A 17,636-nucleotide genomic window follows, 5' to 3' on the forward strand; every position below is an offset into this window, starting at 1 on the left:
TTTAAGAAATCTATTTATTTGGCGGGATAAGTAAATAACAAACAGGGTTGGGCAAATAGTACTTGCACAGTCAAAACAGGTCCAATCAGCCCCGTGCTGGTTTTAGATTCTCTTTTAGTATTCCCTTTTCGCCACGTGAGAAGCACATCATCAACGGCTGGAGAGAGGGTTCCAGAGCAATCTATTCGAATATGAAATGAAACAATTCGTTTATGTTGAGTTAGGACTACTACTAAATGTATATCTGTAACCCCCACTGTATTGAAACCATAAATAAACTAATGATAAAAATGATGTCTAGTGTTCCAAACGAGCTGAAAAGTGCAGTTAGCAGAAAGCAGATAAAACTAATTCTCTACTTTTGGAGAGTTGTAGTCACGAACGAGAAGAGAGGAATCGATAGAAATCCAGTTAGTCCAGCAATGCTCATGCTAAAGAAATTGATTGACTGAACTTGAGCTTGGTCTACCTGAGGCCATAAAGGACACCGAATTGCTGGAATGGGAACAGAGTGGCAACGTAGTTTGCTTGGCTGGGATAAGTTGTTTATAAGGCCGAAAGCAGGAGCTAACTACCTTGAGTAGACTGAAGATCGGAAGAAGATCTCAAACAGACAAGTAGAAAAAATGAAGATATATTTTTTCTCCTGCTGGACTGCCGCTAAAATCGCGGAACTTGTCGATAAAAGAATCCCAAGGAACGATGTCAGGACGAGACTTGCGCCACACGAGACATATTTTGATCGAGCTTCATCTTCAAGAAGATTTCTTACTTCTAGTTATCTTGCAAAAGACTTACCATCCGGGAACTTGCTCGCAACAAAGTTAATAAAGATTCCCATGAGGGGCGCGACAGCAATGCCGAAAAACTGCAAGACGCCAAAGAAGCTTGTCCAACTGGAAACGCAGCCACACTCAGAGCTACAGTTGATCGTCACCCAGGCGTTGAAGGCGGAAATGAAGAATACGTGGCGCAAGTTAGTAACTAGCAATTATCAAATGAAACTAGACACTTTCCTTTCTACGGGCGCACTCACCAATGTACCATAAATTCATGAAGATGAAGTTTTTTGTCAGCACCTTTTCCTTGATATCCTCCCACTGCGTGCAAAGAAATCTATCGTCCGACCTGCAGCTTGTTAGCGATCCAGATTCCTTAGCGTATTTCGCTGACTTCCAATCTCTCCAAGAGAAGGAAAAATTATCCGTTAGGGGCCATGGAATCGCAGCTTTGGGCATGCAGAAAAAAGTTCGGAGCCACATAATGAATGTTAACCCCGCAAGTCCAAGAAATAGCTGTCTTTTCAAATGCTCACTTTAACCGTAACAAAAAGTATTATGAGTATTGGGAGAATCTCCTGTAGGAGACGCCGAGTTCGTAGAGCACCTTCAAAAGCATGAATGTACTCAGCGATGGTGTCAATTAATCGATTCAATTGATCTAGCGCAAATGAAACGAGCGGTTAGGCGGCGTGCGCCTTAGAAGCCCCTTCCAACAAGTGGAGAGACGTTGGAGTGTGTTCAATCGAAAGCGAATTCAAAATCGCCAACGATTTTTTCATTTTCAAACTTATTATTTGACACCATCCATGATGACGAGTCGTAAACGCCGTTGAGAAGGGTGACCACTAGAGCGCGCTTGTCCTCGTCTTATCAAGGCTTCAACAATTTATAATTTTATAAATTTTTGAATAATTATTAAACAATGCGAAACCTTTTCATAAATTTCCAATCTGCATATTTGTCACTTTCAATGGTTTTCAAAAGTCAGCTATCCTCCCCCAATTTCTCGGTATTTCAAAAACTAAGACTAGAACCATAATTCCCGCCATGCCAATAATGATCGTGCCAACATAGAGGAGCCAGGGTACTGACTGAGTGGCGAATGCCAAGCACAGTATTCCAACGGTCTCGGATATTACGACAACGATTCGTGTCTTACCAGTTCCGTAGCGATCGAAAATCCAGCCGAAAAAAGCGCCGCCGATTTCGTATGAAGCAACGGCGGCGACAAGGATCGACTTGAAAATGTTTAAGACGGGGAATATTGAGTATTTTTAGACTTACATTGAAATGAGCATCCTGGGATGCACATGAAGCAGCACAAGTTTGATTGATTTCATGCTCGTAGCCGTCCCCACATTCATCGTAAAAGAACCCTTCTTCTTTGAAAATGAAAACAGCACTGCCCCAGCCAAGAATAAGTCCAGAAAAGAGGTATTGCTTGGAAAAAAATTTAAAATTTGAAAATAAATGTTTGATTGTTATTCAACAAAAATGAAATTTTATCCTTTGCTCAAGTATCGCTGTCCAGAGAGAAGTCCATCGTCCGACGGCCATTAAGGATCGAAACTAACCTTGGATAGCATCAAGTTTGTTTAGTTCGTGGCAGTTCTAGAGACACGATTTTGTTTTTTGAGGATGGGTCAGAGTGAACGGGATTTGTTATTTAAAGTTTTAGTGCTGGGCAATTTGGGGATTTATGGTACGTTGACAAGAAAATGAAAGGAATAGGTGCGATGGGCTGCTTGTTCGGCCGCGTGCGTAAGCGGGTTACTGACGGCAGCGCGTCTGATCACTACTAAATTGCCCAAATTTGGCGGACACTGGTGACACACACAGCTCATCGCCCCAATTAAACTGTCCAACAAGCATTAATTGGAAAAGAACTCCTCGAAGCTGTACAGTCAGCCACAGTGAAAGTGATGAATAAGAACGCCGAGGCAGTAAATTCGTGCCCAATTCGCTTCAGCGGGGCAAATTGACAGGTGGCAAACATTCCAACTGGTCTCGCCCGGCGATCTGCCCTGAGGCAAGTGCCGTCGCCAGTAAATCTCGCCCTCGGGTCTGGGAAACCATTGAAAAGCCACATGTCTCCATGATATATGATTATATTGGTCGTTATCTGACTGCTAAGCGCATAAGTAGCAGTTCTTCCCGATCAACCAGAAATTCGTATGCTCCTTCTTGCGAAATAGGAACAAGAACAAGCTATTAGCGACGTAATTAAAACTAGGTGAAAGGCGATCCAAATCCTACTTGGTGTGATTTGGGACGAAAATGGAAACTTTGTAATCCGTGAACGGCTGGTTTGTTCTGGCTACCTCCGCTTCCGAGAAAAGCTTGAAAATCGCGCAGATGGCACACTTTTCCCATGTTTCTCGATGGAGCTTAAAATAGCACCAGCCCTTAGGATTTTGCCAGTGGCTTTGAATAATTCGAAGCTCAAGGACTATTCTTGGACTCATATGATTGAATTCGGAATAGAGCCGGATAAGCTAGCTGTCCAAGATATGCGAGATAGCTGTCACGACTTGCAAGTTCTTTTGGCTATACTTCTTGCCCGAAAAGACTGAGCTGACTTGAGCAAATTTGGAAAGATTAGCCATCGGCCGATGGATCGGAAAGATGATTTATTTGAGCCGGGACAAACAGCGATGCAAATTCTTTGTAGTCATTTTCAGTAATCTTCTGCGCATTCAATCAAGGGCGCTTCATTTTTATAGCGAATTATAATTGTAAAAAATATTTTAATCGAGCTTGTTTTACAAAACACTCGATAGATTAAGGAGGTTTCTCAAAAATTTAGTCTTTCGTTCTTTAGCAAATGAATTGAGAAAGAGCTGAGTAGGCGAATGTGCAGTAAGAAGCGAATTCAGAGTGATTTATTGGAATGAGGAAAATGCTACAAAACGGGCCTTTGAGTGCGGTGGTGCGCAGGGGTTAAACGGTTATCAGAACGGCGTCGCGGTCATCGTCAAATATTTACGAAAGCATCAATTGTTGCAGCTTAAGCCATCCGTTCCAGCAGTCGGATAGCACAGCTGGGCACAGCATCACACCCTCAGAGACACCCTTCCTCTACTATTCAAGTAAGTTATGGAAACTTCGGAGACATAAATTAAAATAAGCGCATTTTTTCAATTTACAGCTCTACTGTCAATTAAATCAATATCAATAACTGTAAGAGACTATTTCCAAAGAAAAAAATCTTCTTCGAATTTTACTGCTATTGAAATAATATCTAAGAGTAACTGAGGACTCTCATGAAATGCAAGAATAATACTTGTAAAAAAAATGTTATTTTGATGGCAAGCCACATCCCCCATAAAAAGAGCATCCTTTGGTGTTTCTAGTTTTATTTAGACTAGATTTGCTATTTTGCTCTTTTACAATTTGCAAGTTGCAAAGGCGAATCATTAGAGCCACGCCGATCGCACCTGCTTTATTACAACTAGAAATAAAAGCAAAACAAGTCTCTTTTCTCCACTTTGATTTCACTTACACTTTTCTAGGGGGCGCTGTTAACGCTGCGTCGAGAACAAAAATAAAGAGTCGAGCACGAAGCAATCGTCTGTGACTTGGAGGCTCCGGAGCGCCACGCGCTAGAATACTTTAAGACCGACTAGGTTGACCAGCTCGAGCACACAAACCGAGTTACTTGTATCAGAAACAAAGCAAAAATGACCGGAAAGATTCTGCCAACAAAAGAGTCAAAGAACAAGAAGAAGAGAAACCCGGGCGCAGTCCTGAGACGAAACGCTCGAGAGCGGGACAGAATCCGCAACGTCAACGATGCCTTCGACGAGTTGAGAGATCACGTGCCCAACGGAGATGCTGGACGAGGACGCAAGATCTCGAAGGTCGAGACGCTCAAATCAGCGATCGAATACATCAACGCACTCAAGGATCTTCTCGGCGACGAATTGAAGCCAGTCGAGTTGAGCGATTTGGACGACAAACGTTCAAAGACTCCATGCGAGCAGCAACCAGAGACAAAACAGATTCCACCACAGCAGCTTGCCTACGCGACTGAGCAAACCAACGACTCGCATGTTTTCGACAAGTTCGAAGTCCCATCTTCTCCCGAGTCTGGCGTCGGAGCTTCCTCGAACGAGACCTCGATCGACTTGGATCACTTTTCCTCGACAGAAGACTCGCTTGATCTTCTTCAGCTGCCGACGAGCTTCGCCGCCGATTTGCTCCAGTCGTCTCACATTGACTTTGCCAACCCATCGACCCTTTCCTTTGCAAAGTACTGAAATCATGGAAGACTCACTTTTATTTCTTTATTTTCTTATTTCACCTGCCTGACTCTCTCTTTTTTTTGTCAACTTGTCCAAGTCTACAACCGTAGGATATCGGATAAAATGATCTTCTTTTACTTATCTTATTCCTCTACATTATTTTAATGATTTGAGCCAACGAATTTATTGTACAAATAAAAATAAGCTATGAAAACCACTTTCGAATTGTAATTTTAATTGAGCATCAATGATTAATGAACAAAATTCGAAGCTCGGAAATGAGTGGAAAATCCATTCAGAAATCAATTGTCTTTCATATCGAAAAGACGGGGCAGCTGGCCAGCGCTGGAACATTTTCGAAAGACACTTGGAAATTTTCGTTGAGCAACCCTTGTCGAGAACAATGAATTAAAAAAATACAATACTCGATTTACAGAAAAAAATTGTTGCTAGAATTTTGAAAATGGCTTTATTTGAAGGCAAAGCAGAAAATTAAATTCTTCAGGAGCAAATCCATCGTCGTCAGTTTGTTCTTTTCATTCTCAGCATCGCAACGCTCGGACTATAAAATCATCAGAAAAGCTACCTGGCTCGGAGATGGCGGAATGCACACTTTCGCCATCGATTTCTGGCGGGTTTCTGCTGCGTCGGTACTGTTCAAGGCTTTTTGAAATCAAAGAATAATAACATAAGCTTAATAATAATAGTAACAAGAGACTCTGAATAAAAAACTGCCCTTCATGATGAGCTTTTTAAAAGAAAACGACTCCTCCATTTCGAAATTCTCAAAGGAAGTAAGAGAACTTTCCCGCAGCGTCCTATGTCGTGGCTGGACTGGCTTTCCTAAAATAATTAAAAAAGTGCTCGAATCAAGCTATTGTGAGGCTTGTTAACGCGACCACTAACTTGAACATGAAGGAAATGCCGATCTGACTACAATCTCTCTAAAAGACATGTTTGGTGTTTTTATTTGGTTCACAAATTGAACCACGCTCTTTATATCACCCGTTGAAGCCGCAAAAACGCATCTTGAGGGAAATTCGATTATCGAGCGAGAAATTGAAATTCGCAGGAAACAGTGATTCTGTACCCCAAAAATACGTTGCCTTCCGTCTCAATTTAGACAATCAAATGTAAATGGTAACGAATAAGCTAGTTTATTTAAAGAGAGAACAAATAATTTCGCAGCTCAATAAATGACGCTACTACTTCTTCGGCAGTCGGGATGATCTCGTCCGGCCCAAGCAAAAATCCAAATTTACCATCGTCTCTAAGAAATACACTCATAAAAAAAGCCAAGTCATGGGCCTTTAATCATGCACGATCTGTTAATTGAACCATCCAGAATCTATCATCATTAGAATCGTTCCATCAACGTTAATAATAATTGATTACTAAGAACTTGTATAACTTCGACTCGTTACCAAAATCAAGGCTTGCTTGTCAAAATTGTTTTCAGCTTGTCAAAAAAGGTGACCTCGAAAATGCACCGGTCAAATGCCTAATTCATCATCAAAGACATCAAACCTGAGCTCGTAGACCCATGCGTAGGGAATATCCAAGCCAGCTTCAGGATGGTATGCATAATCTTCAGTGGTGCCTCCCGCAGCATATCCGACGACATCACGTGATTGGCCGACTTCGTACGTTTTGCCGTGTGTTCTGAAAATAGCATCGCCCATTCGCAGGCTTAGTTCTTCTAGCTCGCTGTAGCTTGACTCGGTTCAAATATTTAAAATAAAATCGAAGATGCTAGCTGGCGTCAATCTGTTTCCGTCGTGCATATTACCTAATTAAACTCCCTAAAGACGACTAAAGGTCGATTTTTCGACCCTCCATTTTAGAGGTTATAAGAAAAGGACAGTAACTGTTTCAACCGAGTTTGGAGGATCATCCGCGAAAAGTCCACCAACATCTCTTCCAGTCGCCCATGGAGGCATCAAAAGTTGACTGTATGTATGCACACTAAACCTGCTTTTAGTCTAGCAAAAGTGATGAATTCCGACCTGATTTGCGCAGAAATTGGCTTTTCTTGATGCAGTTCTCGAATCCAGCTGTCCCAAGCTTGTGTTTCCGGTTGTGAAATAGGAGCTAAAAAACCGTCTTTTTCAGAAAAATTAACTCCTTCCTCACTTTCATCTGCGTAAGTGATCATGCATTCGACAGTAGTTCCCATTCCAGTGCGATGTCCAACTGGAAAATTTCTATTCTTTAGATTCAGTAGTGCTTCAATTTGAGTCACTGTATCGATGAGCTGGTTGATTCGGCTAGAGTCACTACGCGAAGCGTCGTTGTGGTTGAATAGCGACTGCACCGCGATGAAGGTGACAGGTAAAGGATGAATGCAACAATATATGAAACGTGCTTCACTGACAGATAATGTGTCAGTTTAGTGTATTCTAGTGCCAACAAGAAGAAGAGCTCATCTCTCTTAGCTTACGAATCTCACGTTCCTGTTCAGGTCGACGCCTTTGCACGTGCCCCCATAGTCCGCCCGGTTCTTTCTGAAAAAAATTAAGGACTTATAAGAACTAATAACTGTTCTTCAAACTACCCCTGTTTTATTTAAACAAGCCCTTGTAAGATCAAAGCCGCTCTTTTTTCATTTAGAGCAGAGTAGTCGCCCGAAATGGGCCCTAGAAAATATCCTCGAGATAAAAATTATGACGATATTACCGCCACATCCTATCAGCAATCCAAGTCCACTCGTAGCCGTCCGGGTTCGCGTATGGCATTATGTACCAATCGATGCTTAACAAAGCGGTTAGTTTATGAAGAAGACGATAAGCTGGAATTTTCCAAGATCTTTTTACTTACTCGAGTAAACTGGCAACATCTTCTGACGAAAAAGGAAGATGAGCTGTATCAATTGGGAGACCAGAAGCTGCTGAGAGCGCCAAATTTATAAAGTATCGGCAAGAGGCAGGGGCAACCCACTCTCTAGCGTGAAATCCGCAGTCTGCTCAAAGGTCAACCGAAAAAACCACGGCGAATCGCTTCACTTTCGTCTTTGTTTTCAGCGTCTAATGAACTCAACGCGAGATTTTTCTATTTTCGATTTGTTTGATGGTGACATGTTCTGATGTTCTGAAATTTGAGTTGCAGATCATTTTCGAAACCTGTCACCAAATAAATTAAAAGAGGAAAACATCCAGGCGTAAAGTGGGAAAAAACCTGAAATTGGGGAAAATGTTTTCTTAAAATAACAGCCAAACAACATGAAGGGGGCCTATTTTCTGCGGTTTCAACACGTTTTTCACGTTTTCTTGTAGCGGATTTTTGCGCAATTTTAAATTGCCAATTTGTGCTTCGCATGACACTTAGACGGGTGTAATCTCCTGTCACATGTGGTTTCATATTGGCTTCGCTGATGGGTTATTAGCATTTCATGACCTGTTATGGAGTGGTTTTTGGGTCAGATAGGCAGCTAAGGGACGTGTAAGAACAAGTCGGTCTTGGACTAAAATATCTCTAAAATTTGCTTCGTAAATTAATCAAGCTTCATGAGCCACTCTTCCTTTCCTACGAAGATGCGTTTATCTGAATTTCCAGCGTTCTTCCCAATCTGGAGTCCCCACAAGTCGCGCCCTGAATTCATAATTTTCGCCGTAAAAAGAAATCATTTATATTTCGCCTAAGCGCAGCGCCCCGTTATTGAATTCGGAAAACACTTGAATTCGCACTCGCTAGTTGAGCAACACTTTAACACTCCCGTGCATTTGATTTTCCTTCAAAAAAAAAAGAAATCATAATCAAACAGTTTTCGCGCAATCACTTTGTCTACACCTTGCTCGGTTTCTGTCAAATGCTTGAGTTGAGCAAGCCTGGGCTCGGCAACCTGTGTAAAAAACCTGAGTCAGCTTCTGAAGAGCTAAAATTTGCGTTTTTCAAAAAGCCGCTAAGTGGCTTTTAATTTTAGCTCTTTAGAACCTGACTCAGGTTTTCTTCGAAGGTTGCCGAGCCCAGGAGCAAGCTCGGGGAACTTCTCGACTGTTTCGCGCATCCAGCGTTCGGCTTTTCAGTAATGTTAAAAAAAGACTGTCGCTATTTCCTTGTTATTTCCTAGTTTTCTTTTGTTAACTTTCCTTGTGGATAGGTAAGAAAGATATTGTAAGGCAGGGATTCCATTTGGTCAACATTTGCGGGCTGTCGTTTCTGTTCGCTGATAGCAGCTTCTGTAGTCAGGGTTTAGGAATGTACTCGTGCACAATAATTTTCACCCCTAAGCAGCGAAATATCACTTTACATTCGCCACACACTTGTCCGTGTTCTTTTTGAGTCCAGACGAATTCACGAGTTGAAACGCGAACGAAAAATAACGTAATTAGACGAGTTCCTTCCAGAACCGTTCCTACATCGTCGACGAGAATTTCAAACTCGTCAAGAGCAAACTGCTCGCGCAATCCGCGAAGACGATTGTCTAAATTGTTCATTTCCGAACAAGCTGCATTGAAAACGTTGACCTACCTTCGATAAGGAAATCGGCACTTTTTGTTTGCTCCACTTGCGCGGCAAAATCCGGCTCCCACATTTGCACATTTTTCTTTAAACGCGTTTGTTGCCTTATTCTTCAAGAGGGGCAAAGTTGAGTTGATCAAACGCTTTCCTCTCTGGCCAGAAACTCGGCAAGTTGTCGAATTCTTGCGTCGGTAAGGTTGCGCATTCGGACGACTTTGAATTGATTTCCAAAATAATACACGAGTTTCGTGGCGAACAGGTGGCAAGTAGCTTTTTGAAAATCAAGCCTTTGTACTCAGAATAGTTGACGTATTCATCCCCGAACGCCCAAGAAAAGTGTATGAGTGCTAGCAGAGCTTGGAAACAAAAGTTCATTTGCACCTCTCAGATCTTTTAAATTCTAAGTCTGGGCTTTCTCAAGCAATCAGACTTTATAAAGAGTCAACTGACTTGATTCCAAGCTCTGCTGAAGAAATCTTCATTGCGAAACTTCTCTGAAGAACTTGGCCTGTCTCGAATTTCCTGCAAAAAACTTGAAAGCGCTCAAAACCCCCGTCTAGCCTCAGCTGTTTATTCGCACAGACTGCTCATCTCTCCAACATCATCACTCGGTTATTTCTAGCGTAACGAATCCCAAATGAAACATAAACATTATCTCTTACTGTTCTAACTAGGTTTGCCAGGAAGGGCTGACGTCATCGAAACTAGAACTTATTCTAGCCACGACTTCGTGAACAATCACTTTCTAACGAAGCCGGACGCGGCTAAACAAGCTCCCTTCAAATCTCCGACAGTGTGAAAATATATAATCATACCCACAGAGCCCGTTTTCTAGGACTAATCGAAAAAAAGAGCATCCACGATTTTGGACGTAATTCGACTCTCTTTTTACATAAGTACCACTCGAGGCTTTTAGGAAAATCTTATACGCATTACGCTCACTTAACTAGTGCTTATCGCCATTAAAAGCCTTAACTGGCCCTTGTAAAACGTTTTCTAGCGTACTCCGTCTAACAAGCTTGGCGAATATTTACGATACTCTGAATTATTTTTACTGGTAAAAATGATAAGTAAACACTGGTTTTGGTTGGAAAAATCTTCTATTTCGACTTATTTCTGCAGAAAATGGACAGTCTAGCTAAAGATGACTCGGCGGATCTGATCCTGTGAGAAGATTCCACGGCAATTCGGGCACCAGTTATCATCGAGTTGGTCCAGACAGCGAGCGCAAATGACATGTCCGCAAGGAAGGGACTTCATTGCTCTGGAATCATCGTTGAATCCAGAATAGCATACTGAGCACTCTTTCCGGGCCTCGTCATCTGCTAAAAAAGAAAAATTAATTCAAACCCCTAAAATTTAGGGCATTAACAAAATACTTACTATCTTCATCTTCCGAATATTTAGCAATCGCCTCTACTACTTTGGCGAGTTTAGCTTCGTTCTTCTTCTGAAGTTCCCAAAGCTTGCGCCCTTCTTCGAGCAACTTCGTCCTTTCTTCTTCAAGATTGTCTTATAAAAGTTTATTTATGATGTAGCACGCAAATATAAAATATTTTAACTTCCTTCCTAATTCCATCTTCTCTCGGGCATGACGGCAGCAAGAATGGGTCCACCAAAGATCAAAGTATAATGAAGCACAAAAAAGGCTTCAATCACTCGATTTTTCTAATAAGTTGTCTTACGGACAATATAATAAAAGATATATTCAAGATTTATTCTTTGCAAATGATTGGAGCCTTTTGTCCGCATTCTTTCACAGGGCATCCGAAAATGATTTCCTCTCCTTCAAATTCCTTGAAGTTAGTTCCCTCATCAAAACCCACGCATTCTTCACAGACGTACTTATGGCCGCACTTGTAATTGTCACTAGGTAAACAGCTACAATCGATCGCCAGAAGCTTTTTGGGACAACTATTTATTAAATATAAATCAATTTTGAATTATTCTATATCATTAGTAATAATTAAATTATTTACCCGTCACATTGATTGCAGAAACGATCCGAGTACAAAGGCAAGAGAAACTCTTTTTCAATGTACTTTGGCTTCTCTGACATCTTCGAAATCAAAATAAAATCGCAATAAATGTCGAATTTCTCAGTGAAAGTGGCGTCAAACTTAGCTTTTTCCGCGTCGAGAGCCAGACGATCAAATCTAGAGTTTTCCCTCGCGCTGATTGACGCGGCGTACTTTTTCTAGATTTCTTATTCGAGAATTGAGCAGATCGGGAAAACTTTTGAATCAGACCAACAATTATTAGTTTGTGAGGTTCACAATGTGAACATTAAAGTTGCAATTCAAATCTTCCCGAACTGTACTCCGTCGCCGCTTTCTAACAGCAACTGAGTGCTTCAAAATTGTATAACAAATTTCACGAAGGTACTCAGCCTTCTCGAGTTTTTACACCGCTGATACTTAGCATTAGTTCAGCAAAGAATGCAAATAAGCTGTTGAAAGAAGTTTTCTGTCTGCAATTTTTTTATTTTCAAAGAATCGGATCAATTTTTATTTCCAGTGAAGACATTATCTCCGAAGTTCGTCTCATGTCCCGGATCATCGGCCGCTTGGGAATTTCTTCCTGTAGTTCGTCTTCAGAATCATCTTGTTTCTTAAGAAAGAATAGGGTTGATTACTTCCTGAAAATGTCCCTTACTTGGAGTATTTTTCGATTGAGCGCCAAGTTTTCCTTCCAAACTGTTCAAAAATCGCATCATTTGATTAAGAACCTGTTAGGTAAATCTGTTTACAAGCAAAATAGCCCATCTTATTCGCAATTTGCAACTGATGTTCTAAAACTAAATGTCTAAAACTAAATGTCTGAAAAGATATCTCTCCGAGCAAATTTCCAGCGAAAATGTTGACTAAACGAGATTAAACGAGATTCATAAGCTATTTTTCTACCCAATAAAAACCCCCTTTAAAATATTATCACTCGCTCCGATAATTTACAGACAGCTAGATTACAGGTGGCATTCCTGGCCACTTTTACGCAACAGGGGTTCGGTTATTCGAATGGAGCGTAATCTAATGAACAGTTCCTTGGTGACTTGTGACATGTCGATGTCTGTGGCGTTTTTGCCCCGCAGATAGCGACATTTCGACACATCCGTGAAAGAGGATTGCGCCGCTGTTCAGAGATAATTTCAAAAAATTTTTGCGGGTCCGGAAATCATAAAAAATCTGAAAGTGCAGTTTTCTTCAGCTCGTCGAGACGAGTCGAATGATGGGTCAAACTTTTGATGACTCCAATGATTAACCGGTTAGCCGGCAATTTCCCGGAAAATACATTTCCGGTCGCCGTTTTTGTTCTAGAAATGCTAGAATGACAAAAAAAGCGGGAAACTGGTCCTTGAAGTTAGTTCTTCTGTGGGTGAAAAAATGAGAATCATATCTCTAACCATAAAATGCTTATCACCAAAATTCTATTTTATTTTGAAAATGGGACCGAAAATTAGGAAGGTGCAGCAACAACGAAATACATACAAAATTAAGAATTTTTATCGTTAAAAAAAGTTTCGCTATATATTTGACCAATATCTTTTTGCCCACAGTAGAACTGACCATAAGGATCAGTTTCCGGGTTCATTCATCATCCTAGCATTTCTAGAACAAAAACGGCGACCGGAAACGTATTTTCCGAAAACCAGCCGGTTAACCGGTCAATCCTTGGAGTTATCAAGAGTTTGACCCACCATTCGACTCGTCTCACCAAGCTGAAGAAAACTGCACTTTCAGAATTTTTACGATTTTCAGACCCGCAAAAATTTTTTTGAAATTATCAGAGCTGCCGGTCAGCGTTGGCACTTAGACTTCTTTATCGTCACATCTAATGCGGATGGGAAGTTCCACTTGAACGTGGACAGAGATAGAAAAAATCGCTTATTTTCTAAAAAGCATCTTTATCTAACCCCTAGCTACTTCCGTCTTTCCAGTGTCGGATTTAGAGTGCTCTTGAGACGAAGCCCTGCCCATCGCATTCAAATTTCGTAAAGAAAGCTTATCGTGAAAATTAATGATGATGAATCATTGAATTAGAAGAAGATAATTATAAATAGATAACGCGTAAACGATGAGATTACTTCGTTTCGCGAAAAATAGGGGTCCGGAGGTCCATCTTTTAACGGGGAAATTCCTCCTAATTGTCCCTCTTTTTAACGGATTTTGACGTAGCCAACCTGGATCTTGAAAATCAAGGAGGGACCCTTCTATTAACGTTTAAGCCTGTTTGAAAAACGTAGAATCAAAATATGATTGATAAGCAGCCCAGCCTTTGAGAAGGAAAGTCATTGAGTCTGTCATTTTCATCTTGCGGCGGAAGCCCTTCTTTTCTTTTTCGGCTTTTCTACTTCGACTTGCGGCTGGGCGATGGGCTGCTCGAATCCATCAAGCCACTTTTATTTTCATTTCAAAAGCAATTTTGGGCTGGCAGTCTTCTTAGATTCTAGCGTTGCTTTTAGCAATCATGAGAAAGCGAGAAAAAATACAAAGAGGAGCGGATCATCCGCCAGTTTACCGCCCAGCTCTCTCTCTAAATATACACTAGAAGAGGCTTCTCTACTGGTGTTTTTAAGCACCAGAACAGCTGAAACCGACTCACTGTTTATAAAATAGCGTCTAATGGAAACGAAAGTTACGGCGCGCTAGGTTGACTCAGAGGGCACTAATTAACCGGCGAGGGAACGAGTTAAAAGCACGTTTACTTAAAAACGTTATAGAAGAGCGAAAATTGGGAGCTGAGCACTCGAGACCGTGAAATATTTCCACGTCGATTTTAGTACTTGCTGCTCGTAATCATTATGGCTTGGCGAAAAATTCCCGAGTCTTGGAATGTTTGAAGAAGTGAACGGATCATTCGCGGAGCGACAGTAATTTTCTTTTGAAATCAGTTCCTTTTGCAGCTCGTCAAAAAAGTCGTTGATCTTCTGGTTCTGGAACGGCGGGCAAAGTCTTTGAAATAAAAGCTGAGTTAACCCATTCGGGTAGTGACTGGGGGAACCTGCGTAAAAACCTGAATCAGGCTCAGATGGTAATTTTGGCCAAACCGCTATGCTCTTTCCCTGACTCAGGTTTCTACACAGGTTGTTGTAGTCATCAACATACTTGTGCGAATCTTGTATGCGAATGCTTGCTGGATCTTCTTCTGTTTTCTTCAATAGCGCACGATATCTTTTCACGGCTAGATTTCATTTTTTAATAGAACATCTAGATGAGTATTACTGGCTGCCACAAGGGTGCGAACCGCGGACCGCGAAATACGTACTGATCAAAGCCTTAGCTTTCAATAATTGCCACCTCCTGGGCCTCAAATCGCTGGGTACGCTTGGCTTTTGCGCTCAATTTCGAAAAGAGAAAGCGCGAGATGAATGAGCAGGGAGTCAGAATACACTGATCTCGAATCTAGGCAAAGCATAGTCATTTGCGAGTGTGCACCTTTTCTCGTGCGAACATCTCAATCACGGCACGTGTGTTCGTCAATCAGCCATTCCTGGAAAGTGAAGCCTTCACTCGCTGACTTTCAAAGTTCTTGCCTAGGATCGGTAACCTGTGTAGAAAATCTTAGTCAGGTTCTGAAAGGCCGAAATGAAAAGTCTACGCGGCTTTTCATTTAGGTTCTTAAGAACCTGACTCAGGTTTTTACACAGGTTGCCGAGCCCAGGTTCTTGCCAGACTTGTAGATTCGCTTGGACTGAACTCAACTTAGTGCGAACCTAGAGAAACTCTCCGGATTAGGTGAACACGTTGATTTTCACGGCTCTCGTTGCATATGAGCAGCTACTGCAAAAGCAGAGAGCATTTTTGAGTGCATTGATGGAGCTTTTGCACGAAAAAGAGCTTCCAATCCTGTTAGGTCGCCTCCGGAAGCAGTAATCCTGTTACGTGTGGAAAAGAAAGGCATCCAAGCGTTGAGGACATCAACCCCCAATTTACGGGTATTTAGGTAAATAAAGCTGCAATTTAGACTATTGTCCGCATTTTTGTGGAGATAGCGGTTTCGCTTATTTCGCAAGAAGGAGCCTTCTTGTTGCTGCTTTGAAGAGAGCGTAATTTGGTAAGCGAATCCTACCTGCTCGAAGATTGCGCTGGCCTGGTGCGCGCGCATGCTCTCTGAACAGGTGTGTAATAGTAAGCTGGCAAGTTGGCAAACGTGCCTCGGTTGTTCTGTCGGAAGGCGATTGCTTCACGTCGTGTAGCCGCCAACTCCAAATTCCATCTTTGCGCTTTCTCCATTCCGCCTGTCGTAATTTCGCCGCCGCCCCAAGGATGATAAATTTCTTGCGCTGGGCAGGTCGCCTTCCTTAATTGCCCCATGTAAGCAGTTTGTATTCGACACGTTGGAATGCCTCTCCTAAACGAGCCTATTCTCTCTTTCCCGCTTCTGTTATTTTATACTGACGACATAAATGTCTTTCTATTGAGCTCTCGTGCGGTGTGATAAGGCTAAATATTTTCCAACGGCGCGAGTCGACGGTTTAAAAGTGAAACAATACGCCGAGTCCGTTGAGAATAAGGTTGAGCTCTTCAAGGAGTTCAAAAGTGCTTTCGCCGGAAGTAAATAAGGAAGCTCCTCACAAAAACGTTACCCTAACAGTTCACCGGTCTCTTTTACTGTAACCTAGGCTCGGCAACCTTTCTGGAGAACCTGACTCAGGTTTTCTACACAGGTTTTCGAGCCCATCCTGAAGCTTCTTCTCTGCTAATTTCATCTGCGTCCGTGCGACTTTTTTCTCTTCAACGCAAATAACCGTTTAAAACAACAGCCATCTTTCATCTCGGATATATTCAGCGGCTAAGCAAATAATTTGATTTTAATCGTTTTTGTCTCTCTTTACTGTAATTTCTTCGAGAAAGGCGGTGTTTTTCGCTGATCGGATGATTTTTCGAAAAATAGTAAAATCGTCTCTAGAATCGATCCCGTTGTGAGGCATGTTGTTCATTTGACGCTCACTTTGAAACTTTCGAAGTTTGAAAGTCCGAAAACAGTATTTTCTTCGGTAAGTCACTTTTTCGATGTGTTTTTACAACTGATTATTTTTTCAGCAATTCGAAGAGTCGTAAAGAGGCTTCAAGGATGATGCTGCTCCTCAATTCGTCGGAAATCGAGGAACTCATCACCCGGCTCGTCATCGAAAAGTTCGACGGCAAGAACAGAGATCTAGCTAAAGAAAGCCTCTAACTTTACTGTGTTCTGAATAAAATCAATTTTCCACCTCCAAAAAAGAGCCAAATGAAAAAAGTTGTCGACTCTAACTTTTTAAGTTGAAGAGCGACCAACTTTTTGCTTGTCGTTCACTTCCTGCAGGCTACAGCTTATGTTATGCATCATCATCATAATCTTCTTCGATAATTAGGGAGATAAGCTCGTAGGATGTCTCAGCGCACGTTTCGAAACGCGCTGAGATGTTATAAAATCCTCCTTTCTCCTCTCGCGAAAACAAATAGATATCGTTGAACCACCTTTTTAGCTGGCCAACTACTCGTAATTATCATAATAATCGAAGGCTTCGAGTTGAGGTCCTTGGAAAGTAAAGGACGTTTCAAGAATAATAATTGATGTTCTAGAGCTCGCTTACTTTTAATGCGCCTAATTTTGTCCTAGATAACTAAAAAATCACTTATTTGTGCTAATGGCACTGCCATGAATCTATGAATCTGGAATAGCAGATCATCTCATAACTCTACGCAGATTTACAATTTCTACTAAGCGTGAGCGAATTATGAGCGCGATTTGAGCGATGAGCGAGCGGAGCGATAGATAAAACTTGAAAAGACGCTTGCGGCTTCAAGAACTAAGATTATAGCCGCGACTCACGCGGCTTTCTTATTTAAGCTCGAAGCCGCAAGCGGTTTCTCGAGTTACATTTGTGGCTCCACTCGCTCATCGCTCAAATATCGCTCATAACTCGCTCAGACTCGGGCGAAATTGGAACCTCATCAAGAGAATGAGACATCATTCAGGCAACATCAGACTACTTTCAAAATATTTCGATTAACCTCAGAATGAATTTAGCTGTGAATTATTCAAAAGGTTCATAAAGGCCATAGTTTGTTAGCTAGTTCTCGCGCTTCTAAATTTTTGATTTTTCCGCAAGTATATTATTTATAGAGTACAATCTCAGAGTGAAGCGGTTGCTCGCGCGCTCACTAGAACT

General features: G+C 41.7%; 4 protein-coding genes and 1 long non-coding RNA gene across 5 annotated transcripts in view; 2 read left to right on the forward strand and 3 right to left on the reverse strand.

The window, feature by feature from the left end:
- The window catches only part of LOC145708356 (zinc transporter ZIP10-like), a 96,958-nt gene that overhangs the window by 24,468 nt on the left and 54,854 nt on the right, over positions 1–17,636 (forward strand). The window lies entirely within an intron of this gene.
- LOC145708777 (equilibrative nucleobase transporter 1-like) lies at positions 10–2,368 on the reverse strand. The gene is made up of 12 exons (XM_081786476.1): positions 2,357–2,368; positions 2,067–2,222; positions 1,817–2,020; positions 1,588–1,643; positions 1,369–1,405; positions 1,037–1,310; positions 799–984; positions 576–753; positions 470–532; positions 360–431; positions 257–314; positions 10–157 (listed from the first exon to the last, which is right to left on the reverse strand). The coding sequence occupies exons 1-12, from the start codon at positions 2,366–2,368 to the stop codon at positions 86–88; spliced, it is 1,368 nt and encodes a 455-aa protein (XP_081642602.1). The 3' UTR covers positions 10–85.
- On the forward strand, positions 4,400–5,220 carry LOC145707699 (uncharacterized). Its single transcript, XM_081785260.1, has one exon. It carries the CDS (start codon positions 4,463–4,465, stop codon positions 5,039–5,041), a length of 579 nt encoding a protein of 192 aa, XP_081641386.1. The 5' UTR covers positions 4,400–4,462; the 3' UTR covers positions 5,042–5,220.
- LOC145709944 (uncharacterized) lies at positions 5,477–5,986 on the reverse strand. The gene is made up of 2 exons (XR_014134970.1): positions 5,933–5,986; positions 5,477–5,869 (listed from the first exon to the last, which is right to left on the reverse strand). It is a non-coding gene; the product is annotated as an uncharacterized LOC145709944 (long non-coding RNA).
- Positions 6,161–10,030, reverse strand: LOC145707237 (carboxypeptidase B-like). Its single transcript, XM_081784731.1, has 17 exons — positions 9,949–10,030; positions 9,772–9,829; positions 9,633–9,697; positions 9,494–9,569; positions 9,378–9,446; positions 9,112–9,201; positions 9,001–9,040; positions 8,813–8,850; positions 8,549–8,614; positions 7,844–7,985; positions 7,703–7,777; positions 7,480–7,530; positions 7,160–7,230; positions 7,033–7,117; positions 6,906–6,991; positions 6,554–6,737; positions 6,161–6,296 (listed from the first exon to the last, which is right to left on the reverse strand). Exons 1-17 carry the CDS (start codon positions 9,964–9,966, stop codon positions 6,188–6,190), a joined length of 1,323 nt encoding a protein of 440 aa, XP_081640857.1. The 5' UTR covers positions 9,967–10,030; the 3' UTR covers positions 6,161–6,187.

This window comes from Oikopleura dioica, chromosome XSR, assembly GCF_907165135.1.
Source record: "Oikopleura dioica chromosome XSR, OKI2018_I68_1.0, whole genome shotgun sequence".
NCBI lineage: Eukaryota > Metazoa > Chordata > Appendicularia > Copelata > Oikopleuridae > Oikopleura > Oikopleura dioica.